The 27,929-nt window shown below is 39.2% G+C and overlaps 1 protein-coding gene across 1 annotated transcript; it reads left to right on the top strand.

The window, feature by feature from the left end:
• The first annotated feature begins 1,234 nt into the window (after positions 1-1,234).
• LOC149067838 (intraflagellar transport protein 81 homolog) lies at positions 1,235-27,877 on the top strand. Its single transcript, XM_089252195.1, has 15 exons — positions 1,235-1,328; positions 3,466-3,629; positions 8,167-8,267; positions 8,345-8,525; positions 11,011-11,166; positions 13,469-13,579; positions 14,201-14,285; positions 17,925-18,088; positions 18,584-18,679; positions 18,847-18,990; positions 19,147-19,296; positions 19,427-19,645; positions 22,580-22,666; positions 22,832-22,989; positions 27,408-27,877. Exons 2-15 carry the CDS (start codon positions 3,486-3,488, stop codon positions 27,625-27,627), a joined length of 2,016 nt encoding a protein of 671 aa, XP_089108321.1. The 5' UTR covers positions 1,235-1,328; positions 3,466-3,485; the 3' UTR covers positions 27,628-27,877.
• Positions 27,878-27,929: the final 52 nt, after the last annotated feature.

Below are 27,929 nucleotides of genomic sequence, written 5' to 3'. Positions count from 1 at the left end.
TGCTCCCAATCTCGATGTTCAGCAGCCCATCTTCTTCGGGCCGCACGGTGGCGTGGGGTCAACGGAATGCAGACCATTGGCCTACGTACATAGAGCCCTCCCTCATGAAGCCGATTACGTACTGTTTGGCTGGACACCCTTCGTCCTGTTGCCAAGAGCAACCGTCTTTGCAGCTGCGTAGCATTCTCTGTTCTGTTTCGACGGGCTGTTAACCGTATATACCGGTCATCAGTTGCTGTAGTGGCGCGTGGCCGACCTTGCCCTGGTCGACGTCTAACATTTCCTGTTTCTTGGAATCGATTCCACAGCCTTGCAACAACACTTCTGGCGACTCCAACAGCGTCCGCGACACTACGTTGTGTTTGCCCGGATTCCAGTCTGCCTATAACACGCCATGCCATGGATTCCGGTAAATCACGTTGTTGAGACATCCTCAAGTCACCTTGTCTCAAAAAAAAAATACTGCGCAATCGAATTTCACAGTTACGGCAGTAAAACAGACGTTTCTGCAACATCCGATTTCTGCCCTTATCTCCTTTTTCTGGTTTTTGACGTCATGAAGTTTTCTTCTTCCGTTTCCTGCTAGGCTTTAAATTATGGATGATTCATTTTATGTTACTTATCGGTACACATCTTTGCGTAATTTTGTTAAAACCATGTGCTCCCCTAATTGTTTTGAGCAGTGTACTTAATTTCTAGCGTGAAAAAGTAAAAAATGATTAGAATTATCCCGGGCTAGAGCCTCGTCAGCCCCGCCCTTGTGGGACCATGCGTTCAACACTGCAGCGAGACTCTCGTTAATTATCGTAATGTAATTTATGAGTTGGGAACAGAACCACAGGGACCCTTTTCGGGGTGCCTGAGCAGACATTTTCTTGGGGTCTCCCTTAAAAAAGAAAAAAATTATACAAAATGTACATTTTCTGTGAGGCCCTCTATTTGTCTCTGGGCCCCAGAGCAGTGCCCCGGTTGCCCCCAGTCTAGTTATGGCCCTGGTTGGGGAAGATTATATATTTTAGTCGCTGCTCTGATTTTTCAAGATTAAAAAGATTTAGGAATAAAAAGTTAAGTTTCTCTTTCGCTAAAAATATGTGAAAAAAACGGGACATTTCACAAGCGTTCGTGACGGATGGTCAACTATACGTGAATATATGATGTCCCGGGACATACGTGACGTATGGTCATGTCACTCACATGGTCGCGATTATTTATCAGTATTCCTGCTTCAATTGGTGGCAATATTATTTCTATATCACATCTCCATAGCGACTGGGTATTTGTTGACATATAAGCGATATCATTCGGTGAAATGGGAATTAATCAAAGAGGTAAGTTTTTATTTCTTGAATATACTTTGTTTACCTTTTACCCCATAATATTTTCAAAATACTATTGGCTATAAAATCAGTTTTTTTAACAATTACCGCCAAGGTATTTGAGTGGAAATAGCCATGCGCTGCGCCAACATTCCTATATAGGGTTGTTTCTCGCATGTGCGAATTGGGGGGGGATCGCTTTAGGAGGGACAAGGCAAAAAAAAAAACCGTTTCGTCGACCAAAACGAAGCATGTGGTTGAGGGCGCAAAAATAGGTCCAGCACGGGTAGAGATTTTTTCCTCGAGCCGCCCCCGGGTGCCCAGAGCCTCAAAACCACCTGCTTTTTTGTGTTATAGGCATTGGCTCCTCCCTCTTCTGCCCCAAAAGTTCAGTTAGCCCATTACCTGAACTTATGAGAAATAATCCCTAATTGTTAGTGGCAGTAAAATTGGGCGCCAACAAGCCTGGGATCATCGGGGGGGGGGGGTGAAAATGGAGTTTAATTGCACTTATGGGCGCACTAGGATGGCAACTAGGCATTATGAACCTAACGTTTGTTTCTGTGTAAAGTTTGTTGTACTGCTGCCACCTATTTTTCAAACTGTAAGTGAAGTGAGATGATTGAAGGTTTGTACTGTTGTGGGCTGGTTGTGTGTGCTCTCTGTGACAGGACTTTTCGCATTTGCGCCTTGAAGTTAGGAACTACAGAAAACCAACTTCACCCGCACGAGCGGAACCTGCACGGTGAGAATGAAATGATGCAATCTTAAAAATACAAGAAGGGGGAAACATTTCCAGCCATTCATTAACACACCTTCCACGCAAATATGCAAGGGTGCATTGTAAAATTGCTACAGCTACATAAGCATAGAGAGAGAGAGATTTACGAATGCCAACATCTTTAATGTCTGAGTGTCTGAGAGAAATTTGGGCAACGCTACTTGTATGTCGCAAAATAATTGATTTGGGGCCGTTCAAGTACTACGTAAGCAAATTTTTAGCCATTTTTGACACCCTCCCTCCCCACTTGTCAGCAAAATTTCGTCATCATTGCTCCCTACTTCCTAATGCATAATGGTGGGATCAGAAACTTATGCAGGTGGGAGCATAGGGAGCTCATGCTCCCCTCCCCCAGACGGAAGAAAAATATTTTTAAATGCGAAAAATATTTTTTAAAAATTAAAATTTTGAAAGAAAATACCTTTTATATGTTATTATAATCAATTTCCGCTAATTTCAATGTGTTTGAAGGGTAAGAACTCAAAAATTTTCTTTAAGAAATTCATTGCGACCCACCCTTTAAGCTATATATGGTAAATCCTTGACCCGCAGACCAAATGTGACCCTGGAGATTATCTGATGTGGCTTGCCCCCCCCCCCCTCAAACCTAATTTTGTGAAAATGAACTTAGCGGCACATTTACAAATCGTTTAAATGACCCGTAGCACATTTACAAATTGCTTAAATGACCCGTGGCACAATTCCAGAGCTATTAAGTGGCCCGTGGTACATTTCCATATAACTGAAGTAGGCCTCAAAGATCAATTTAATATTCAAAGATCACCTAAGTAGCTCGCGACACAGTTACAGAACACTTAAACAATCCGTGGTACATTTAGAGATCCCTTGAGGGACATGTGGCACAGTTTTAGAGCACTTAAGCTGTCCCCAGTGTGGTTCTCTATCACTCAAGTTACCTGCAGAACATTCCCAGGTTGCTTAAGTGATTCGTGGCACAGTTCCAGAACCTTTAAGTTGCCCGGAAACATTTTCAGAGCACTTGAAGGATCCATGAAACATTTAGAGATCATTCAAGTGGCTCTGTAGGGGACTTATCAATAGGTAGAATGTTAGTTCAGGTGCCCAATAACTATCAAAAGGTTTTTTTCCATTTTTGGCGCACCAAATAAGATGTCATTAAGAATATTTCATATCTTCATAAAGGGTGCTTGATGACGTAAGTATCATCCAAACACCCCCCCCCCCTTGTCATCAAAAGTCAGCTAATCGGAAACCCACCTTCCCCCTATCGATGCTAACATAATACTTGAATGACCCCTTAGGAGAAGCTTCAGATTTTATGGTTGAAATTTTCCTTTTAATTCATTGTAGTTTGTAGTGCTCAATCATTTTGTGCCTCTATTCCAGGTTGAAAAAAGAAAAGAAAAATGGGCGATCAAGTGAAGTTCATCATCCAGGAACTGAATAAGAGTCCGTACAATAAGAAGTTCAATCTGATCGGCTTCGATGCACTGAGAAGTGACCAGCTCTTGCAGGTGTTGAACGAGGTGTTCGCTTTCATTGATCCAAAGGTGTGTTGCTACTCTCTTTACTTTTTTACAGGGTTCCTATTGACCAGGAAAGTCAGGGAAATGAAAAATGGTCAGCGAAAGTCATGGAGAATTATTAAATATTTGGTAAAAGTCACATGCACAAGGAAGAGTTCTTTGAATGAGAAAATAAATGAAAAGCAAAATTTCGAAAGTCACGATTTTGAATAGCATTTCTTTCTTCCAGATTTTTGGGCAACGAAATAAATGATCGAGCAGATTTTGCTAAGAACCATGTTTTTATTTTTTTCTATCACGAGAAATTTCAGCATTCATCCACTCACATTTCCTTGGCGACTTATTTTTTGTGAATAAATATAGCATAAATTCATCAAATGGGGAGTCTTTCGAGAATTTTATTTTTACACTTTCACTTAAAGGTGTTACATAGGTCAAATCAAGAGTTCCTAACCTATGGGTTGATGTGCAAACTGTAACACTTTTCTCGGGAATAGTGCCAAAATGAAGTGCCATAAAGATCCAATCTCACCACAAGCACACCTGGCGTTATCCGACTTGAAACATTCTAGGTAGGTCAGCAATGGGCCACATTCATTTATCATGATCACTTCCTCTCTAAACCAAATGGTGCTATTCCATCGGATACATTTCTGTACCTTGTAGGCGTCTTTATGAGCGTTCTTGTCCCATAGACACTCCCACTTTTGTAACAGGTCACTTTTCAACACCTGTTTAATGTCACTACTGAATCACACTTGCACCTTATCCATATTCCTCTGCGGAACTTCTAACGAATTGGTACATGTTGGAATGTGTGTGTTTATGTGTGGCGAACCTGATGTGAAGTTTGTTCCTGTGTAATGCGTGTTGTGTGGAGTGCTTCCATCTGCCATCAATTTTTGATCTGCCATCAAGTGCAATGATTGAATAATCGTATCATTGTAGGCCTGTGGTGAGACTTCTGTTGCTCTGCGTGGCAGCAAGAGATGTTCTTCCATTGCAAGATTGAATGCCTCTTTAGCCAATCTGTCCGCAGTCTCATTCCCCGCTTTTTCTGCTGTTCCCCAGGAATAATGGGACCCATTTAATACTGATAGATGGATGATTGTATGAATTTCCAGTAATACTAGACACGCTATCAGTATGTATCTTCATCTGCAGACCTTGTTTAATTGCCCATTCTACTGCAGCTAGTATGGCCAGAACCTCTGCCTGGGAGATGCCGTTCCCATGATGCAATGGTCAACTCCAAGCTTCTTCAACAGATCTATATGCATTCATAACTGCATGTGCACAGGCCATAGCTCTCTTAGTTCTTGAGCCGTCCATGATTATGCTAATAGCTTCATCTGATGGGCACTGTTCCGCACCAGGCAGCGAAACTTGATTCTCAAGTCCACACTGGGATGATGAAGCCAACTCTTATCATTTTATTCGTAGACATCAGGTTTTATAAGAATTCCATCCACCCAAACCTCTCTACAGGACTACATCGACGAGCTTCATATTCAACATACAAGCTGAGAGAAGGGTTTCCCATAGCAGTTTACACGACATCATTAGCCGTAGACCAATGATCTCCCCAGCAGACAGCTGATGACTGAAGAAGTGTGAGCTTCATCACATTTTTGTTTTTGACAAAATGGCAAGAAAAAACAATTCTACTCCATTAAATTTTTGTGTGAAGCTTGGGGATTCTCAAGTAGGAATGATCCGCATAATTAAACAGACATTCAGAAATTGTACCACACCTATAAAGGATACGACCCTTACATCCTGGTGCAGGGCCTCCAGGCTAGGATTACCCCTCCCCCCCCCCACCTCCCAGACCAGACTTTCACTGTCCCTTCATGATGAATTCATAACGTGAAAAAACAAAAAATGCAAATCATCCCAGGCCAGCCCTGTCAGAGCCACCCTTGTGGGAATCATGATAAAGGGAGTTACTTTAAAGCGGTACAATTGCTTCAAAAATGGCCGAACATCTATAGAGAGTGAAACACAATCTGATTGGCCCCAAAACAGTAATGCTGCAATGAGCCCTTGTCCGACTGGAAATATTCTGCTGTAAAAATCCTCATAATAGTGTTTTCTGCACTTTTTCCTAAAATTTTTCCATGTTGTTCTGCGACGCACGTCACAGATTTTGTCATATTCTGCTTTGGGGCAGGTAGGCTCTCAACATCTAGCAATTATATTGTTATTGACCAAGTGAGAACTCTTGGTGATGCTGGTGATCATTGAATTTCAGTCAGGGAACTTGGAGACGAGGTGAGCGTTAGCACTAGATTTGTCCATTCTATTTTGACTGATGATTTGGTCTTCAGCAGATGAGTATCAAAGTCATGCTGCCCGTCTTCTTTGACTCCGGTGGCATGGTTCATCACGAGTACACACCATACGACACAAACATAACCAAGAGGTTCTGTGTCACAATTGGCAACTCCATCACTATTATTGCAGTAGTGTTGTCCAAGTTTTTCATGCCATTTTGTCAAAAACGAAAATGTGACACTGTACTGGGGAAATATTTGCTAAACCGACCTCGACCCTTTAATTTTGAAACATGTTATATATGAAATATAACATGCATCAAAATTCTCTCCGTATCAGAACCTGGGTCGTATGCAGGGATGTTGCACTTCACTCATCAACGATCTGCCAGTGATTGGCAGCTTCTGCTGGAAGGAAAAAAAATTCAAAAGCTAGGATTACCTACATATGCGCACCAAACCACGCTTCCGTAACTTTATTGGTTCATGCATTAAAAAATTATGATTGGATACTTTTTGAACAAAGCATGTATAACACATATCAGTTACATGATGCGCTAAGTGGAGACATGGCAGCTTCCCTTCACTACGTCGAGGTGCAAATGCGAGCCAATCTTTCCCCCATTAAAAAAGTCTTGCCACAGGTAGCAACCTGCCTGCAACTGAAAAAAATTATTCAATCATTACACTTCACTCATAGTTAGAAAAATTTATGGCAGATGGCAGCACTACACATAACTGTGGTTTCCCAACTTCAAGGGGGCAAATGCGAGGCGATCTTCCCATTAAAAAGTCTCACCACAGAGAGCAACAGGCCTACAACGTTATAATTATTCATTCATTACACTTCATGCTCTATGAGTTGAGGGGAAAACTCATAGTTTAAAAAAATTGATTAAAGATGGCAGCACTACACATAACAAGTATTACACAGAAACAAACTTCACGGAAGGTTCACTATACATACATACACCCACATTCGAACATGTACCAATTTGTAAGAGCAGCGGCTCTCAACCTTTTTGTACTCGCAGAGCCCCTTCCAGAACATAATTTTTATGGCAGAACCCGGTAGGCCTCATTTTTTTAAATATCTATCAAATTTACTGATTTATTTTATTTTCCTCGAGTCGCAGAGGAGTCCTTGGGAAGTGCACACGAAGCACCGGTTGAGAACCGCTGTGTTAGAGGTTCCGCAGAGGAATATGGACGAGGTACATGTCTGGTCCAGTAGTAGTAGTAGTAGCACTACACATAACAAGTATTACATGGAAACAAGCTTTACATTAGGTTTATAACATGTACCAGTTCATTGGAAGTTCCGCAGAGGAATATAGACGAATTTCATGTACATAGTTTAGTATCTTCTCTTAATTACAGCGGTTACCATCCTCGGTAGTTACTGTTAACAGTACAGAGAGGTGATGGTGTTCTCTTGACCCACTATATATTAGGAAAGCTTTTTTTTTTGGATATTATGTCAATAGGTACCTTTGGATGTCGGCATAACATTCGGAAAAAACTTTTCCCTAATACATTGTAGGACAGGTTGTGTCAGTGGTGTATTGGATAACGCACTTGCCTGGTGTGTGTGAGGATGCTACGACACTGAAGCGGGGGGGGTGCGAGTACTTTTATTAGACCAAAATCAATTTGTTGTCCTATAGTGTCCTCCGGGATGACATTCGGTATGTGAGAGGATTCCAGTACTGGAGGAGAGAGCCAATTTTTCTTTGCAAAGTTTGTTTCGGCATAACGTCTAGAAAAATCTTGATATATTGGTGACTGAGGAAAGGACTACATCTCTCTATGCGCTAGTCGATTGAGACAAATTTTTCAAAGGACTGTTTATGTGGAGCATGTGCAATTTGGTAATAGTAGTAGTAGTCACCATGGTTTCATAGAAAAAAGAGCCACCTCTCGCCACAGGGAACAAACTGTAGACACACACATCCAGAAATATGCATTGGTGTGCACACCATGCGTATTCAAAAGATTGATAAAAGCATAGGTAGGTGCCCTACATGGCAGCAAAAGAGGTGCTGCATTAGGCATGAAACTTTGGTAGGGTGTAGTGAATAGTGTAAATAAAAGGAATAGGGCAGTGTAATACAGTAATGAATCTGTGGATGCCACCAATTCAAGAACCAATTCAAATCATACTGTTTATGAATGAGCGTCAATACAATTCGCTTTGTATTTAACAAGTTTGAAATTATTTGTTTTTTTAATTATAGAGGTTGAGTGTATTTACTTTATTGTTTGTTATCTTTTTTTTTTTTAAGATGAAAGCGGAAATCAGAGCAGAAGATCCAGAACAGATGGTGATGAAAGTGCTGAACTTCCTTCGAATATTGAAATACAAGCCTCCTCCCGATGTCGATCTGTGAGTTTCTTTTCATTTTTGTAGCCATGCTCCTCCATATTTTTATCTCCGTTATTCATTTGTGATTTCTGTTCCAGTGGCGAGTTTCAACAAGGCCTGGTTGTTGGTGATAAGCTGGTGATCTATCACATCCTGGAATGGCTTCTCCGTCGGATCCCAGATCTACAGAAGCGTGCTTATCTCGCTCAATATCTCGTCAAGATAGAGTTGCCTCCAGACATCGAGGGAGACTCTAATATAAGGGATCTGTACGATCAGGTTGTTATCTGGTGATTTTTTTCTCTTTCCCCCCCCCCCCCCATTTTTTTATGCTTTAAGGGGGTTGGAAATAAAATAGTGGTAACTAGGGGCATACATAGGATCAACCTTTTGAGGGAGGGGGGGGACACAGGGCATGTGTGTGGGGCACAAGAAATCTTGTTGAAAGATATTTTAAATCTCTTACCCTTGAAAAATAATTTTAAATTAACAATCAATTAAGGCTACGATCATAGCGAAGAGATAAGGAGATCTGGAGTGAAGAGATAAGAGTTTCAAGAATAGCGACTATGTAGGAAGAAAAAAAATGTATAGAGGTGGAGGCGCAGGCCTATCATTTCAACTTTTTCCGGGGGTTAAAGAACATATACTCAATGTGTATATACAGTCGAATCCCGTTTTAACGAATACCGTTATAGCGAAAATATCGTTTTAACGAACGCTTTTCTAATCCCCCAAATAAGTTTACATAGGAACAATGCTAGGTAACCTGGAATTCCTTTACAATGAAATTTCGTTTTAACGGAGTGATTCCTCCGGTCTCTGGGCGTTCGTTACAAAGGGATTTGGCTGTGTATATATAGCATATTTTTTAAAGTTGGGGTGCAAGCGCCCCGACCCACCCCCCCCCCCTCCCAAATGAGCACACGTATTAGAAGAGGATAGAGGAAATGTCCGGAGGGCTTATGAAATGTAAGGTGTGGTGCTGATGATCGCAGAAGAGGAGAAAGAAAAAAATGGAGAAAGGGATTAAGCAGCAGATTGAGGTGAAAACAAACAGGATTAATGTGCACCTCATTGAGGCTTCTTTCTCTTTGTCTCGCTGCTCGAGTACATGTGGTGTAAAACAAAACAATATACAGTTGTTTTCGTCGCTAGTCTTTATTGCACACTCCCATACCTCACCGTCACTTCACTATGTATTCGGCCTAAGACAACAAATAAAGGTAGTTTTTCTCAATATATTTTTTTAACAAAAATATTTAAAAATACCAATTTTTGATTGCTTTGTGGGGGGGGGGGGGGGGGAGCAAATGTGTCCCTCCCTGTGTACGCCCCTGGTGGCAAAACATGCACAGAAATTATTTGTATCATGTGTAGATTGTTAAATTTCTTGAATGAAAATTGTAGTCATATTTATGACTTTTTTTCATGACTAATGCTAGATTACACTATAAAAGTCTGATAAAATATCTTTTACAAAACTTGAAAAAAAACAACTAATAAGCCTATTGATTATATTTGCTCGAATGTAACCAATATGTTTATTGGTTGTTGTTTTTTTCCAAGTTTTTTAAAAGATCTTTTATCAAACTTTTATAGTGAATCCCAGCCTAAGGGGACAGCCAACAGCTCGGTATGGTATCCTAAGTGAAACTGCAAATTAACTTCTTGCATTGCTTCACTCCCTTAATGTTATAAGGAGGGGCTCCAAAATGGATGCTTATACCCACTTCCCCAGCTGGACAAATATCCATATATGTGACTGTACCCATAACTGTTGAAGATTTTGGTTGCCAGAGGCAGCACCATTCTTACAGCTTATTCTTGCAAGACATTTTTTAGCTTGTATTTGTCTGATCAAGTATTCTAGTTGTAAAACACCCTCTCCAGAATAGTCCCCTGAACTCGTTAAAGGGATTAGAGTTTCTGGAACTCATATGCGAGAAGCAGAGGTGTTTCTGTACTTCTTCAGAGTAACTTCTTTATAATTTCTACTGAATGTTATGCGCTCGCATACAAATTTTAATGAATTAATTTAGGAAAACACATGCTACAGAGAGGTTTTGGTAAACAAAACATTGTGATGTATACAACATTGAGTAGTATACAATCAAAGTACAACATTGAGTAGTATACAATCATATAAGTACATTGAGTAGTATACAATCATATAAGTACATTGAGTAGTATCAATCATATAAGTACATTGAGTAGTATACAATCGTATAAGTACATTGAGTAGTATCAATCATATAAGTACATTGAGTAGTATACAATCATATAAGTACATTGAGTAGTATACAATCATATACAACATTGAGCAGTATACAATCATATACAGCATTGAGCAGTATACAATCATATACAGCATTGAGCAGTATACAATCATATACAGCATTGAGCAGTATACAATCATATACAGCATTGAGCAGTATACAATCATATACAACATTGAGCAGTATACAATCATATACAACATTGAGTAGTATACAATCATATACAACATTGAGTAGTATGCAATCATATACAACATTGAGTAGTATGCAATCATATACAACATTCATTGCATCACATGTCTTTCTCTCTCTTTTTATAATGACTCAGGTGTTAGCTATTTGAGGTGCTGAATAAAAAGTTATTGCTAGCGTCCAGTGCAAATTAAATGTATTCATTGAAATTTATTCATGTGAATATATACGTATAAAACATATATTCGTGGTTTAGTGAGTTCAACTTTTATTGTAATATTCTCTAATTTCAGTACAGCTTACTAATAGAGGATTTCAAAGAAACCCACAGGCAGTTTGAGAACCTCAAAATGAGTGGATTCTCAACACATGAGATCAGACGAGATCTTGAACACATGGAAGCAGAACGAGACCAACTCTCCAAGAAAATTGACCGCCTTAAGATGAAGGTGAACCTTATTTTTGTTTCCTTTTTCTTGGTGTGCATCATTAGTCAATTTTATATCATAAGAATGATATTATCAACTCAGATGTGGGCACCGTGAGCCTTCTCTGTTGTTGAATTGTAACTATTGCTGTGTTTAATCCATGTATAACAGTCTGCGAATTCATGCCCATTCTTCTTATCAACAATGAGCTATCATTTGACATATCTGCCAAATCTCCCGGATTATCCTGGATTCCCCCCCAAAAAAAACGTTATCTCCAGAATTCTGACTGTGATTCAAAAGAATGGTTGTTACTTTTGGGGGGGAGGGAATAATTTATTGCTTGTGTGTTTACCCCCCCCCCCTCCACTCCCGGGCATTTAAAATGCATTGTTGTTGCCATTGCACCAAATCATCATGAAGAACTGTTCATATTTTTGCAAGAAATCAAATCAACAAAATTCGCTAAACAGGCAAGCATCAGTTTGGCATCTCAATAGTTGAATTAGTGAGGCAAATTGTTTTAAGAATGATCATAATACCCATCAAATTTATCTGTCCAGTTTTGTTTTGCCCATATGGCGATTTTTTTGTAAACATTATTTTTTGGTTTGAGTGCGGTAATAACACATAGTTCAACTGACTATTTGGTGATGATTGGCTATGTTTCGTTTTTCAAATAAGGGGGAAGAAATCCTTACTTTGTTTTTCAAATAATCATTTTTATATTTGTCTATTTGTGGGTTTTGTGTGGAATTCGGATTTACTCAAAAATGTCGATATCAAGATTTCTGTAATCATGTTACATGCCAAATTGGAAAAGTTTTTCACCGCCAACATGCGATACTTGTAGCTGTATAGGAATAGCTCCACGTGACATCATGGCAGACTGTAATGTCACTCAGAAGAATTACAAGTCGTGTTTTTAATAATATTTCACCATTACTTTAGAGCTGCACTGGGTAAGGTGATTGTGCCCAAACCACGAATGTGACGAGACGATGGCGGCCTCCATAGGGAGCTGACCTGTTTCTGGCTATTGTTTCATAATGAAAATGGATTCACTTAGAAATGAAATATAAAATTAGAAATAAGTCGACTCCCTGTGGTTTCCTCTCTACAGGGGATTTTCTACCCCTATCTCTCCACATTTGTGGTTTGGGTGTAACCCCCTTACCCAGAGCACTTGCTACATGAGGGCGGTGAATCAACACATGAGCGTTGAAATAAACCCATAAAAATAGACTCCACAATAGTGGGAATTAAGAAACAAACTATTTTTGATGGCCAACACATCTTGATTACAAATAACAAACATGGTGCCCGTTTGTGGAATTCATAGATTCATAGCTAGATTCAATCGACACACCTCAAGAGGTATTACATTGCCCAGGGCGATAGACCTGAGTCATGCTCGATTTGAAAGAAAGCCAGGTTCAATCATTGATATCGGCTTTGATTTGATTTTATCACTCCAATAAATCATTTTTAACCATACAGATTAACTGAATATAATGCTATCTAACAACCAAAACTTGATTTGGTAAGTGCCGTCACAAAAAACCATTAATTTTGTCAATATCACTATTCCTTGCCCTATAATTCTGGAGGTATTAAGGGTAGTATGAAAAGTGTGTGCCGAATTTGCCATGAAAAATCCACAAACTTGGTGTATACCCCAGATTACGGAAATCTTGCCATCTCAGTATTTCATTCTGCATTCATTCATTCTCCATATTTATTTTCTGAAGTTTGCAGCTGATAAGACTAATCTCTTTCGGTCTCTCACTCCCTTTGCATACATTGAAGAATCGCTCAATGACAACTTTTTTCTGTGCGGTCCTTGATCCTACATATTGAAATTTTTTGCAGTGAAATCTGAAGCATTTCATTGGTACAATTATATACATCGGTTACTAAATCGTCCAAATTGCCTAGTTGTGATATTAACTATATCAACAGACGTGAAAGCAAAGAACAAAGACTTGTGCAACGTTGGAACATAGGGTTAAGAAATAGCTTTTTTTATTAATTAAAGGTGAAGCAAAATGAAAAATATTTTAGGTTTACACACATAAGTCTTACTAATCATGAGTTTACAGAAGGGCTGTCAATAAAACAGATCTTTCACCTGTACCCACGTAAAAAGTCACCAATAACTGTCAAGATAAACATCAATTGTGAGATATGCTTATACTGTAGTTATTTGTTTCTTCCTATAAGTGAATTGATTGATGTTTTTTCAAAGAAGAGACATGTTGTTTTTTTTCGAATCTGTCGATTGCCATGGGGAGAATTTACTGTATAGATTGTTTTTTTCCAGGTTGAAGGTCACCCTAATGTAGAAGCCATGTTAGCAGTAGCTAGAAGTTTACGAGAAGAGCGGGACCGTGAAGTTGGCCTCAATGCGCAGAAGCTGGAACAGAATAATGCGGTAAATTGTATATCTCTTATGCAATCTCTTAGATTTGTTGACAATATTTCATACTTGATTCCATGTTCCCAACTAATAGCATGATGTACAGGGTGTGTGTAGCATGCAAAAAGGTTCTTGTTTAAGCTATTTGTGGAAATCGTTTTGTGTGCCCAGCTCATGCATCTTTCAGGGTCATTACCCTTCCTTCCATCCTTCCTATAACATTTTCAATATACTGTTCCCAAGAAAGAAAGAAAGGCATCTGGTGCAACTGCCAGATTTTCAGATTTCTTCAAACATTATTGAGACATCCAGAATGGGCTGAGATTTCACAGATGATGATGATGATTTAGCAGTCTCTCGTTTTCCCTGGACAAATGAGAAAATCACACTGACTAGAGTTTTAGAAATACCAGGTACCAGACATTGCTATTCAGACTAGGAAATTGATATTGGTACCTATGCAAAATTTTCTATATGTAATTGATAAATTCAGGGTCTTTAAATTATGCAAAAAATTTCAGATTTCATGACAGTATGCCTTACAGCATGAGAAGGGAGAGTTATTAAATCAATCTCATTAAAAGTCGTGTAAAAAAAACGAATTTCATCAAATGTATTGTTTTGTTTTCCAATCAGCTTAGTCATGCTGAACAACGAATACACAGACTCAGCCAGCAGCTGAAAGAATTGAAGCATTCGAATCTTGGTGCTTCTCCAGAGAGTAAGTGAAGTAACATTTTTATTATTGTATACGGGTCATTCTCACAAAATTGGACAGGAAATGAAACAAAAAAATAGTTATACAAGAGAAGTCAACCGAAAAATTCAGAAAATTTTCTTAGGGACACTTGTTTTCCTGATAATGAATGAAATATAATCAGAAGTTGGTTAAAAATTCATGGTGAAAAAAATATTAATTTAAATTTAACCATGTTTAGAGATAGGCTAATCTGTAGAGGCTTTTTGCCTGTTTCAGCACTTAACTCGATGCTTATGCTTGACACTCTCGCAAAGTTTATACAATGCTTTATATATCTCAAGAACAATGTTGAAGCATGCTTATTAACGCAACATGTTTTATATATTTTGGTAGATCATTTTCAACTTGCACAAGTGCTGATACTCTGAACAATTTTTTTAGTGGAGTGATTTTGATAGCGAAGGAGAACAAATTACCACATTTGGCAAAAAAAAGCATTGATCTCGTTTTGCTAGTGGTTTACGAATCTGATGATAAATTTGACAATATGGTGGGGGGAATATGACTCTACAAGAAGAGGAAAAAGCAGCAAAATCATGACAGCAAATGACTGATCTTGGCCTCTAACGGGATTGAATATTTCACAGTTCATTTTCAAAAAGTCTACAACCCTCTGCTGAGAAACAATTTTACTTTCGTTGGTTGTTTAACTTGTAACTGACTATTACAAAAGTAGCATGTCAAAAAAATTAAATATGTTATAACTTATTAAATATTCGTCTGATCTGAAACGGAAAACTCTTTTCTATATTAGTTTTTCACAAGGAATCATGTGTGTAATTATTGGGCAGTTGATAGTTACTATCAGGGGTGGCTTAACCAAGGGTGTAGTGCATCCAGGCAGCAGGTTGTAAGGTGGCGGCAGCTTAGACTTCAGTTAGATACAAAATGTTTTTTTTTAAATTTCCAATAGTATAAACTCACATGACATCATGCGACGTTTGAGCTACACTGACAACGCATGTTGAAAAAACCTGAGGAAACAGACAGGACCTTCGGCCATAATACTTTTTTTTTTAACCGAGCACAACTCAGGTCTATCGCCACAGGAAATTTTCTACCTAGTGAGTTGTGCCGGAAGTGTAAGTGTGTGTACCTAACAGTCTGAGTGCGTATCTAGTGTTGTGTATGATATTTCAGTGCTGCCATCTATATCTCAGAAGTGAAGTGAGTGATGTGTAGTGACTGAATATTTGTACTGTTTGTAGGTCTGTCGCTCTCTGTGGCAAGACTTTTTAACGGGGAGATCGGCTCGCATTTGTGCCTCGAAGTTGGGAACCACAGAAAACCAACTTCAGCCGACCACCACTGTGGTGACGGTGGCGGCCATAATACTGCACCAGGAAAGAAGAATGTACTCTGTCACATTTGGGGCAAGTGTGCATGTTGGTGCCTCCCATCCAATAATTTTTCTAGAATGGCCAATTAAAGGCAAAAGAAAAATTCAGCTTCTTACTTGTCCAGCTCTGAAGCACTAGAAACGCAATTGAAATAAATTTCTTAACAAAAATCGTGTCGTTATATCCCCTTTTGCAGGATAAATGTAATTAATGATGGCTCATCAATGAGAGCTGTAATGTGGATCAAGTTATCCGGTATAATTAAGAATGATAAAATAATTCTGGGCCAAAATGTGGGTCCGACTTTTTGAAAGTGAGATGTATGGTCAGGGACATTTTGTTTAGTAAACAAAGGTGTGCAAGGCTTATATCCTAGAGTCACTTATAGACTAAAGCCCTGTCAGCCTCTTGCCAGGGTCGTATTCAGGGGCAGCACACACACACACGAGCCTTTCCTTTCTTTTAAATCGTGCACAATTCTGGTCTATCGCCCTTGGCAATTTACTATCGATTGAGTAGTGTCGGAAATGTGAGTGTGCGTACCTCACAATAGAGATGGGATGAATATTTGGCTGCTGTTCAGTATTTGGCCCCTTTTGCCAAATATTCGGTTAGATCAAATAATGCTCTGGTATTCTGCTAAATATCTGTGTAAGTCTGAGCGCGACAAACTAATATTTAAAAATTATTTTAATTGGAACTTTTCACATAAATTTAAAATTTTCCGATTATATTTCATTGTGTTGTATGTATCCCTTTTTTGTGCAAGAGGTTACGTCAGGGTGAATTTCTAGAGTAAGTAAAACGTGTGAAACTGAAAACAGAATCCTGATTCAATGATGTGGAAGTGAGCCTGAATCACACAAGTTCACTAACTGAAGAATGTACCTAGACAGGATGTGTTTTGAGGAAGGGGGCAAAGAATATCTGGAGTGTGAGAATGAGTCATAAATTTTATGATGCATTAACACCTAAATTATGGTTGACATTTTCTTAATTAGATGTAAAATTGTAACAAGTGTTGAAAAAAAATTGATTCTGTAAGTGCAGTGATACCTCGGGTAACAAAGATTTTTCGTGATATTTTCTGCCTCAGCTAACGAATACAGATTCAGAGCTAATGAGAGCATTTCCATTGATATCGATACACATGCTAACCTAACAAAGCCATGTTGTGAGCTGAATTTTCGCACCAATCATTTCGCCAGAATCACTGTAGTTAGAGCCCTATTAATTCATGTCCCTCAAGGAATTTTTTTTTTTTTTTTCAGATGTAGGCCTACAAGTACACTTCTCTTTCTGAAGTTCCTTGAACCATTTCATGTAAAATGAAAGATTCAGCTAATAGGAAATGCATAAGAAAAGGAAGCCCATGTTTTCAGAGCACAACGGTCTTTCAGTGCAAGACTCTTAGCATAAAACGGTATTTTACTTTCAATTAAAAACAAATTTTATTCGCAATTGTGGTGAATTTTCAGAAAATTGATATTCTGCCAAAACATTAGCTGAGTATTTGGTATTTGGCGGTTCGACCAAATCACTATTTGTCCCATCCCTACCTAACAGTCTGATTGCTTATATATAGTGTTGTGTGTAAATTTTTATATTGGTGCTAAAAAAGGCTTTGCTTTGCATCAGGTAAGTTTGAGTCGTCCCTGATTATGGTTATATATTAACATTAAGCTAGTACAATAATTAGTCTTTAAAAACCTTGGCAGGACGTGGGTGGCTTGCGGGCCATGCGCTGAAGTTCTCTGAGCTATATAGAGGAAAATCGCTCCACTTTGGGCAAGATCTTGATTGGTGGATCAGTCAGCCAATCTCCCCGTTAAAAAGTCTTGCCTCTGAGAGCAACAGACCTACAATGGTACAAATATTTAGGTTATTACACTCCACTCACAATTTGAAATATAGCTGGCAGCACTAAAAATTCAAATGCAAGACCATATACACACTTAGAACATTAAGTTCACATGCACACTTCCAACTCAACTCACCCGGTAGTAAATTGTCCATGATGATGGATCAAAGTTGTGCTCGGTTAACAAGTATGGAAAAAAACACAGTCAATGATTAGGAGAAAGAAACCACATCCAAGTAATTATGTTTTCTTTCCAGAAATTTATCTATGTCTAAACCTCAATCTCTCGCTCAAATACTGCTGTTTGAACTGCTAATTTGAACCTATTATTTCCAATCTAATAAAACGGCAACCTATTTTTTTTCATGCGAACAAAAATGTGTACACTTTCTTCCCAAGCTCTGCTGCAGAAGTTGGAAGAAGATGTCAAAGTCAATGGCTACATGGTTAACGAGAAACTTCCTAAAGAAATAGGCGAGAAATCGGCATATGTCAGGGATCTGGAGAAGGTTATCGCAGAACCAGCTATGGGTCAGCTGGAACTAGATCAGATCAAAGAAAAGGTTGGTTCTTCCTTGTCTATATATATTTATATGTGTTACTGCCAAAGCCAGAGTTTCAAGTGGCCAGCCCAGTTGACTCTGCCAATGTCTGGAATTCTGGCTTTTGCCGGGGGCCCTATATATCGATCACTATGATTCGGGGTCATCGCCATGTTGGCTGACTTTTTGTCATATTATGGCCATTTATAATTAGCCATAGCTAACCATAATAATTATGGTTAGCTATGGCAACCCTAATGATAAAATCAATCTGAATATAAAAATTGTAGTGATCTATGTATAGGGATCGACATATGGGGCCGGTGAAAGCCTGAATTTCAGACAGCGGCCAGGTGAAAACCCAGGGCTTCAGCGCAGTAACATACATATGTTTTTCCCTGATCCAGAACATACCATATATGAGAGTCTTATGTAGAAAATATATTGTTTTTTTTGTTACTGAAATGAATGATGATAATTATTGCATTTTCTTTTTCTCTCTTTTTTTTATTCCAGATCCAAAAGGTTAATGCTGAGATAAACAAGCTCGTTGAAAAGCGAATGATGAATAATGACCCTATCGATGACAAGTTATCATTGTTCCGGCAACAGGTCAATATTTCATTCTGATACATCTTCATATTGCACAAATCTTTTCCTTCAATCTCATCAAAGCTTGCCATATTAAAGTGATGAGTATGAGAGCTTTCGTACTTGAGTCGGAAGCTGAATCGATCAAAAGTGTGTTCTTACTGTATGTTTCATCTTAATTTTGACAGGCATCAATCATCAGTAGGAAAAAAGAGAAAGCTGCCGAAGAACTGAGTGAGACACGGACTGAAATAGCGAAGTTGCAGGACCAGCTGGCGGAGAAGCAGACTCAAAACAGAGAGGTTGAAGGCGAAGTCCTCAAAGGAGACGAAGTAAAGATACGATGATTCCCAGTTGTAATGACACGAATTGTCATTCGCTTTAAATTGAATTTAGGAGATTCAAAAATGTTTGTTGCTATTACTCAACACGTGGCTATGTATAAATGTTGTTATTGATATCTGAGTTTTATTTTTCACGATTTCCAGTTCAAGCGCTATATAAACAAACTGAGGAGTAAGAGCAATGTCTACAAGAAGAAAAGGCAAGAGATAGCGGAACTGAGGGCCGAGTGTGGAGTTCTATCAAGGACGATGGATATCCTTCAACAGAAAGATAACAGCATATCAAATTCATTAGTGAGTGTTCGGACGCTTTGTTGAGGTTTTACTTCTGGGATATTAGTTTCCCTATATTTGTAGTTGCTTCTAAATTGAAATCTTTTAAATTTTACTTTAATGTAAAAATATTACCATATTCATCTTACAGGCACAGCTGGAAGAGCAGAAAGGTATAAGCGGTTTCCACGCGACTCAAGAAGAACTCGAGAAAGTGTCCAGTAGGAAAGCTGAAATGGACGAGCAGAAGACTCACACCCTTGAAGAGATGACCAGTATGGTCAGACGACTGAATGCCAAAATTGCTGAGAAGAAATCGAGGCTTGCTCCAGTCATAAAAGAGCTTAGACCTCTGAGGCAACAATGCCAGGTGAGAGATTTATCTATCGTTGAATATATTACATAATGGTTTATCAAAAAAGGGTGGACTTAGGTTTAAGAGACTCTGAGAACACAACCCAATCTCAATATATCAGTAAACATCAGTTTCCGCCGTAAAGTTTGGGTCTGTGATTTAAGCAGCTGTGCATGGTGAAAAATCAAGCATTGAGGTGCTAGAGCAAATGTTCTTAACCTATGAATTGCGACCCAAGATCAGGTTGCATTGGCTTCTGAAATTGGATGGTACAAATCACATACAATCTTGTAATGTATAAATGCACTAATCCCAAACTCCAACAGACCCATCGATCTTCATTTTGAAGTTGATTGTGAAGTTGATTTTGAGTTGCGGCTAAAAAATTTTAAGAATTCCCATGTGTTGAATGATTTGGTTGACACTCATTTTGTTGACATAAAATTCATGCTGCAATGTTCAATAATGCCTTTAATTTTCTTTTCTGACCATGCGTTCCCATGGCAAAACATAATAGTCTCTGTTGGGCTCATAGCCATCTGCTTGAGGGCCCACTGAAAATCCCAGCCCATGGGGCCATGGCTGAGCTCTAACACTTCTCAAAATTTGACTTATCTTTTCCTTTTCAAAGTACCCTGTATGGCATAGGTTTTCAAACTGAGAGACACGCCTCCCTGTAGAACTTGTGAAGCTTCCCTACGAGAGACACTGGAATTTCAGAATTTTTCAAACAACTTGGTGGTGAGCTTTTTTTTAAGCATTGGGCTTGATGAAAAATAGGTTCAGCAAAGGCAAAAATCAAGTTTTTAATAGTGCATGGGGATTCTTTTTAGCGATAAATTGAGGTTCCTAGGTGTACCGAAAGCATGCATTAACTGAAAACTGATTTGCTTTGCATCATACCCTCGGCACATAAGATAAATTCAAGTATTTGCCATCTTCACTTCAAATAATGGAAGACAGATGGCAACCACCAACAAGAACACTCTGACAATATAAATACATTAGGGGCTACACAGACTCTGAGCGCACATTTCATGTGTATCAAATCCTCAGAAATTTCGTAGCGAAATGTATACGATGTGGATGTATGGTTAACCAGTAGTAGTAGCGTACGCCCTCGACAGTTTATTTATTCTAATGAAAAAAAATCAGTCCGCCTGACACAGTACAAGACAGCTCTGCTTATCCGAACCAACTGGATCAGGAACTGTTCAAATTAGCAACAAGTGTAGATTTTAGCCAGGGTTTCCATTTGTTTAAACATTTAAATGGCAGTGGGTGTCAGATGAGAGTTGAGAGAACAATTCTGTTCAAATTCAACAAGAGCGGCTCGAGGGTCTGGAGGGCCAAAACATGTTTGGAGCTCCCTTCAGAGGCGTATTTACATAGAGGCTTAATGAGCTATTACCCAGGGGAACAAGTTTTCAGGGGTGGCAAATTAGAGGGATAAGTGGTCAAGAAATTTAGTAGAATGAAGAAGTGTGGCGAATGAGTTTTTTTCCTTATTAAAGATTTTAGAGCTCGCAGGTTTTTGCACTTGCAAGATGAGGTATCTTTGCAATAAGAATGATTTGCACCAACCAGCAGCCCATGGCAATTCATAGAATGTTTCCCAAGTGCCAAATGGCAGTTATAACTAGGTTTTTTGTTAGTTGGGGGAAGGGGGGGGGGACAAATATATTTTGCCGCCCACACCACTGTAAAATTAGATGATTTTTTAATGTGTTTACATTCCCTCCTAAAGCATACATGCTCACCCCAAAGCAGAATGTGCCAAAATCTGCGAAGTATGTCGCAGAACAATTAGCGCTACTGCAGAACAATTTGGAAGAAATTGTCCAGTCAGCTGAGGGCTCGTCGCAGAACAGTGCTAAACATTCTGCTTTGTGGCATGCTCATCCCATTGCCCAGGGATTCATCTAATGTGGGGGTATGACCTCAAACATAATTTTGTAAAAATGAACCATGTGGCACATTTCCAGATCACTTAAGGGACCAGCAGCATATTTACAAATCACTTGAGTGACCTGCTACATAATTCACGAGCACTTATGCAACCCGCTGCTCATCTACAGATCTCTTAAGTGACCCATTGTGCAGTTTCACATATCATTTAAATGGCCTGAGGCACATTTTCAAATCACTCAAGTGGCCTGTTCCATATCTGCACATCACTTGAGTAACCTGGGTCGCTGTTACAGATCACTAAGTGGCCCGTGGTGCCGTTCCATTACTCAAGTTACCTGCTGCAGTGTTCCTGATCACTTGAGTGACCCACAACATATTCACAGATCACCTAAAAGACCTTCTGCACAGATTCAGAGCATTTAACGATGCTCTGTGCAGCTCCACGTCACTAGTATTACCTGCTGCGCACTTTCCAGATCACTTAATTGGGCCGTGACACATTTTCATACCAAAGACACCAGCATCCTGCAGTGTCCAAAAGCTTGAGGGTTGCCTTAACCCTTTAAGCAGCAATGACAATATATCTCGCCTTCATAAAAGCCTCTTATTTTAGTATTGACGAGCCGAGATATTTCGTAAAAATGATTTCTCAATGGAAAACTTTTCCCATACCCCCTTAGTTCACACCTGCTGAAAATTGGAAGAAATTGGCCTACTTAGTTAAAAATGATGTGGCGTTATGAAGAGGGGGGAGGGGTAGTGATTTCTAATTGCTGCTTAAATGGTTTAAATGTTTGTCACCTCGGACAGTTGCCTTCTTTGTACACCCCCACCACCTTAGTTTCAGCCTTGCTAATGATTATGCATGGATGCTTCAGAGCTATTTGAAATGCCAATATTAAGGGTGTGTTTGCCTGTATAATCCCTCCGCTAAGTGGGTTATTAGAAACTGATTTTCTGTGTGGAATTTTTATTGTCATTTTATGTTTTGTGCAATTTTGAATCTGTTGTTGAGTCACTTGAAATCTCTCTTTAAAGGACATGACCTTTGAGTACGATCAGAAGAAAGCGTCATACGATGCTTGTGCTCTTAGCCTGGAAAGCAACATTTCGAAAATCGAACAGGTGATTTTGCATTCTTTTGTGTATTGCTTTTTAATGTGTATTTTTGTTATAGGGAGGGGGGATCGAGGTCCAAAAGTCAGGGACCAAACCGAAATTTTTAAATAATTTATTTGTGTGTGTGCTGTTGTCGGAACCTGATAAAGTGTCTGATTTTTATACTGATAGCAAGTAAGCTCTATCAAGGACGAGATTGCTGCCAAGGAGTCGAGAATCCATTGGGTAAACAGTGCTGTTCAGAAGTTGCAGATGGAAGAGAAACTGGTAGCTGAAGAGCTGAAATGCTATGTATCGACTGATACATCTGAGAAGAAGAAATCGATGAGGTAAATTTATTTTTTCCAAATTGATTTTCCATAAAGTAAGAGTTTTTCTTTTTTCCATCATTACCTGAGAAATATCATTGACATGCAGTGGCCAACGAAACGAAGAGATCATTGGGCGCTCCCAATGATCTCTTTGTTGTGTGTGTGTGTACACACGGGCATATTTATGGTGGGGGGGGGGCTATGCGGGCTACAGCTCAGTGTGGCAAGTTCAGAGGAGTGGGAAATTTGAGGAGTAAGTGGCCAAAACAAATTAGGGAGTAGAATGAAAGAAGAGCAGCAAAAAAAAATCGTAAATCTACCTTTACTGAGAGACACCCAGGCTCTATTATGCAGGGTGATTTGAGTACATTGTCCCATAGGAACTGGGTTGTCTCCGGAGATTTATTAAATATAAAAAATTACATCACCGGCCATCAAATATAAGTTTTTACACATGGGCAGGTACAATTGTGCACATCACAGATGAGTTCCAGCTAACATAATCAAAATCAAATGTCTTAAATAAAACCAATCACATGTATAAAATCAATAAAAAAATCTGCTGTAAAAAATCGGCAATAAATCAATGAATAAATTCTGAGTCCTTATTGTCGCAATATGAATCAGTAAAAATCTACTTAGAAACCGAAGGACTAGGTCAGTGAGGGACTAAAAAGGGGACCCAGAGAGTATGCAAGTATGGGAGTGACCAAAACAGTATGCAGTAAGTGAGCAACCAAGAGTGGCCAGAGTCACCCTGCTTGCAACTAAAAACAAAAACTTTTACTCTGTCTCCCGGGGATAATTTGGCCCTGGCAGATTTGAGGAATGAGTGGTCGAGTAAACTAGACTAGTATGGGCGAAGAGAGACTAAATTTATGTAGCCCACAAGCACACAACAAAACTATAAATCCACCTCTGCATATACAGGTAGCTAGTTCAGTGGACTGGACCTTCGTGAGTTAACCCGTTAATACCCGAGTTATTTTGAACTCGAATTTCAGTTAGATTTTCTTCAAGGTACGTTTTTGAAATGAGCATTTTTGAAATTTAGCCTCATTCTCATGAGTTGAATCAAAGATATGACTAAATAGGACGCTGGGCGGATATGTAGTCCAAAAGTTGAAAATGACAAAATTGTAGTTGAAAAATCAGCTAAAATTTCTCAGCTTGAAAACTACTTTCCTATTCCTATTTCTGGTCATCTTAAACCGTTGATAGATGATAACTGGACTACAGTTGTTAAAAAAGGTCGAAATTATACTCGAACTAATTTTTGAAAGAACTTCAGTAGAGATCTTTACGCTGTTGGATATGAAAAAATAATATTTGTTGGCCCTTTTGTGAAACATATTGCACAGTGTAACATTACTCTTGAACAGAAGGGCTCTCCTTGGCACGAACTCTGCATCGTCTTTGTATACTTTTACGATGGGATAAACTTCATGGCCCTTACAATGGAGGGAGTGGGGCTGATGGAGCTCCAGCCTTGGAGCCCTGGATATGTCCCCTAACTTTTTTAAACTATAAATTTACTTTGGAAAGGCTTTTCAAGTATCGTAGCCCGCCTCCATGATGGGATTGCCATGACTAACCCTTACCCCCAAGCCAAGAGGGTTAATGATGTAGTGCTTTTCAGTTCTCGTACAAAATTTCTTGTGTGGTAGGGCCTAAGCTCCTGGGTTCTGCCCTAGCTTAATAATGGTCATGCCTCAATGCGATTCGAACGACTATAAAATTTTTATACTGCCTCTTTCTGCTGATTTAAACTTGATTGAAAACTGATATAGATTAGTTGTACTCAACTCTTTATGCAGGAAATTGGCATTTTCTAAGTTCTTGCACATTGCAATGAATGGAAATAAATAAACGTTTTCCAATTGGACCATATGTTCTCGCTGATCTATGGATTTCTCAACAGAAGAAATGATAGAGACCGAGGTGTAAATCATAGTTCCCAAACTTTTTGCTTCATCGCTCCCCTCCAACTCAACCCATAACCCAACCCATAGGATCCTATACTAAACCCAGAGCTACTTTTACCCCCCCACCCTCCCCCCTTTACCATTCCATTTCGTTGGGGGGGGGGGGTGATATTGCCCACTTTGAAAAACACTGGTCTAAATGAAGATGAGCTCTTTGCTTGCAATTTCATCAATCTTTTGGTCATTCTTGATTGGCCATCATTGCTAGGGCATTATTAGTTAAATGCCAATATGATGGTATGATAGACTTGACTTATGTCCCAGCAATGACAAAGGGAATTTCTGCCCTTCTTCTAATATCGAGTTCCCCTTAAGACAGTGGTTCTGGACCTTTGACCTCCCACTGCCTGATTGATTTCTTTTTTGTTATGGGGAAGTCCTGGTCATACTACGACTAATGGGAAATAAATGGGGGAGATGAGACACTGAATCATTCACTGCCATTTTTTACTGCTGTTAGGCTCCAGTATCAGACATCAGCCCGGTGGTTGGGAAACACTGCCTTAAGATATTGTGTACTATTTGACAACTGGAACTTAAAATATGGTATAGGGCAGCTCAAGCTCACCTTCCGTCCGGGTGCAAAGCTTCATGTGCCACCTCTAAAGATGACCATGGCGGGAGGCTGACAGGGCTTTATCCTAGGTGACCTTTTCCAAACTTGGTTTTTTCAAGTACAAAGCCATACATCATTGTTTAATGACAAAATGTATGTGACCATAGATCCTGCTTTTAAAGAAATTGTCCCACATTTTAGTCCAGGACTATTTTACTGTTCTTAACTACACCAGATTATTTGATCCACATAACAGCTGTTACTGATTAGCCATAATTACCAACCCCACACCCCAGCCTGCAGCAGGGTTTCTGGGCTGCCCCTTCCCCCGTAGTGAATTTATAGCATGAAAAAATAGAAAATGATGAGAATACAAGACAGAAATGGCATCCGAACCTGTCTGCCCTGCCCGTGTGAGTGTCATGTGATCATTACTTACACTTACTCCGAAAAGAGGAAGCATAATGTGGCTACTTTTATTAAGAAATTTATTTCACATTTGTTTCTGTGATCCAGGGCCGAACAAAAAGTAAAGACAAATTTTTCCTTTGCCTTTATTTGATCATTCCCAAAAAATTACTGGTGGTGGGGAGCACTAAAATACACACTTGTTCCCCTTGTGAAAGAGTACATTCTTGTTTCTGGTATTACGATTCCAGGTCCTATCTGTTAGCATTACGACATGTCGTGCGTTTTTACTGTTGGAAATGTTTTAAAATGTTGATGTCCAACTGGAGCCCAAACTGCTGCCCCTTACAATTTACCGCTTGGGTGCACCTTTGGTTAAGCAGCCCCTGGTGCTTCCTATGAAAAATATAGCAATGTTACTACCATTAAAAAGGGTTTAGCATACAATACGTACAGCCTTCATATCAGGGCCGTAACTAGGACTTGCATGAGAGAGGGCAAATATATGATTTTGCTGCTCCCTCCATCATAAAATTTGATGATTTTATAACTCTGTTTTTTTTTTGTTCCACTTGATTAGCCACCCACTAAAGTTTGCTGCCTGGGACAATTGCTCCCCCTCTAGTTATAGCCCTGCTTCAAATCATCAGCTTTATTACAGGGAACACATTGAATGATATCACATGACTTGACAAAATTTGTGATACTGTAATACAGGGCTTGACAAATTGCAAAGTGATCTAGGCTCCAAACATTTTTTTTCCACAAATACAGGTCAAAAATAACATTTCTTCTGACTTTTTCAGGACATCGTTACCATCGTCATTATTGATAGATATGCTGATATAATACAAGGATGACGTCACTCTCTGCCACCATACACGAAGGTTTCAACAACTGGATGTTGCGAAGTGGAAAGAGAGAAAATTCAACTGCCCCTGCGGGGAATCGAACCCACGTCCTTTCACTTTCCGGGTGAACGCCCTAGACCACTAGACTACAGAGGAACCAAATCTTTCAATCTTTCCTTGGAGCTTGTGTACACTGAAAGGGACCGTGCATGGACTGAGCTTGGCCTGAGTCTGGTCCGGCCGTACATGTACGGTCCCTTTCAATGTACACGAGCTCCGAGGAAAGATTGAGAGATTCGGTGCCTCTGTAGTCTAGTGGTCTAGGGCGTCCATCCGGAAAGTGAAAGGATGTGGGTTTGATTCCCCGCAGGGGCAGTTGAATTTTCTCTCTTTCCAAAATATATCTTCGCAACATCCAGTTGTTGAAACCTTCGTGTATGCTGATATAAATTCCAAAATTTCTGTACTCTCCTCAAAGTCAAATATAGTAACCACACATAGTAAATTTTAGGTGCCAATGCTAATTTCATGGTGGTTTTATAAGTTTTTTATTATTATTTTTAATGTTGCATCAATGGTCTTGTATTTGGTAAAGGAAACATGAATGCATTTCTTTTTTTTTCCCATCTTCCCCAGGGATAACTTAAATCGTAAGATACAGGAACAAGACGCACAGACGAAATTGCTTCGGGAGCAGCAGAAAGACCTCAAGGAGAATCAAGAAACGAACGAGAAGCAAATGAAGATGTGGACGGATCTTAGAACGCTTCTCACTATCAAGAAGAGGTGCGCAGAGCAAGCAAAGTCCAAAAAGCCTTCTGCAAAGTCATCTGTTCCTGATCACCTAGTTTTATAAACAACATACAAAATAAAAACTGAAACTACTAGTCAAGCATTCTAGTCCACTAGAAATGAGTTATATCACATGATGGAACACAAATAGAAGTAATTATCTATGGGAATATAGATTAAGTTGTTTTTCTGACAAACCTTATCTATGTACAGTCGAAAAGATCAAAAATCTGAAATATTATAGAAAACTTATCATATGTTATGGGGAAAGTGGCGGGGGCAGAATATAACTTAAATAAAATGATTGAAACTGCAAGTTTGTATCATTTGTGTTGAGCCTAAAATGTAACAAGCCTTCTTGACGTA

Source organism: Pholcus phalangioides, unplaced genomic scaffold (assembly GCF_987345545.1).
Source record: "Pholcus phalangioides strain wild (caught in Gottingen) unplaced genomic scaffold, Ppha-v1.0 ptg000028l_1, whole genome shotgun sequence".
NCBI lineage: Eukaryota > Metazoa > Arthropoda > Arachnida > Araneae > Pholcidae > Pholcus > Pholcus phalangioides.
Note: the sequence above shows the minus strand (reverse complement) of the source record. Positions and strands in the feature narration are given on the sequence as shown.

Excerpts from the sequence above, each read along its gene's own strand:
- LOC149067838 (XM_089252195.1), top strand. The coding sequence starts at position 3,486 with ATGGGCGATCAAGTGAAGTTCATCATCCAGGAACTGAATAAGAGTCCG. Across the intron at positions 3,630-8,166 it reads TCGCTTTCATTGATCCAAAG|ATGAAAGCGGAAATCAGAGC; the intron begins GTGTGTTGCTAC and ends TTTTTTTTTAAG. Across the intron at positions 8,526-11,010 it reads TAAGGGATCTGTACGATCAG|TACAGCTTACTAATAGAGGA; the intron begins GTTGTTATCTGG and ends CTCTAATTTCAG.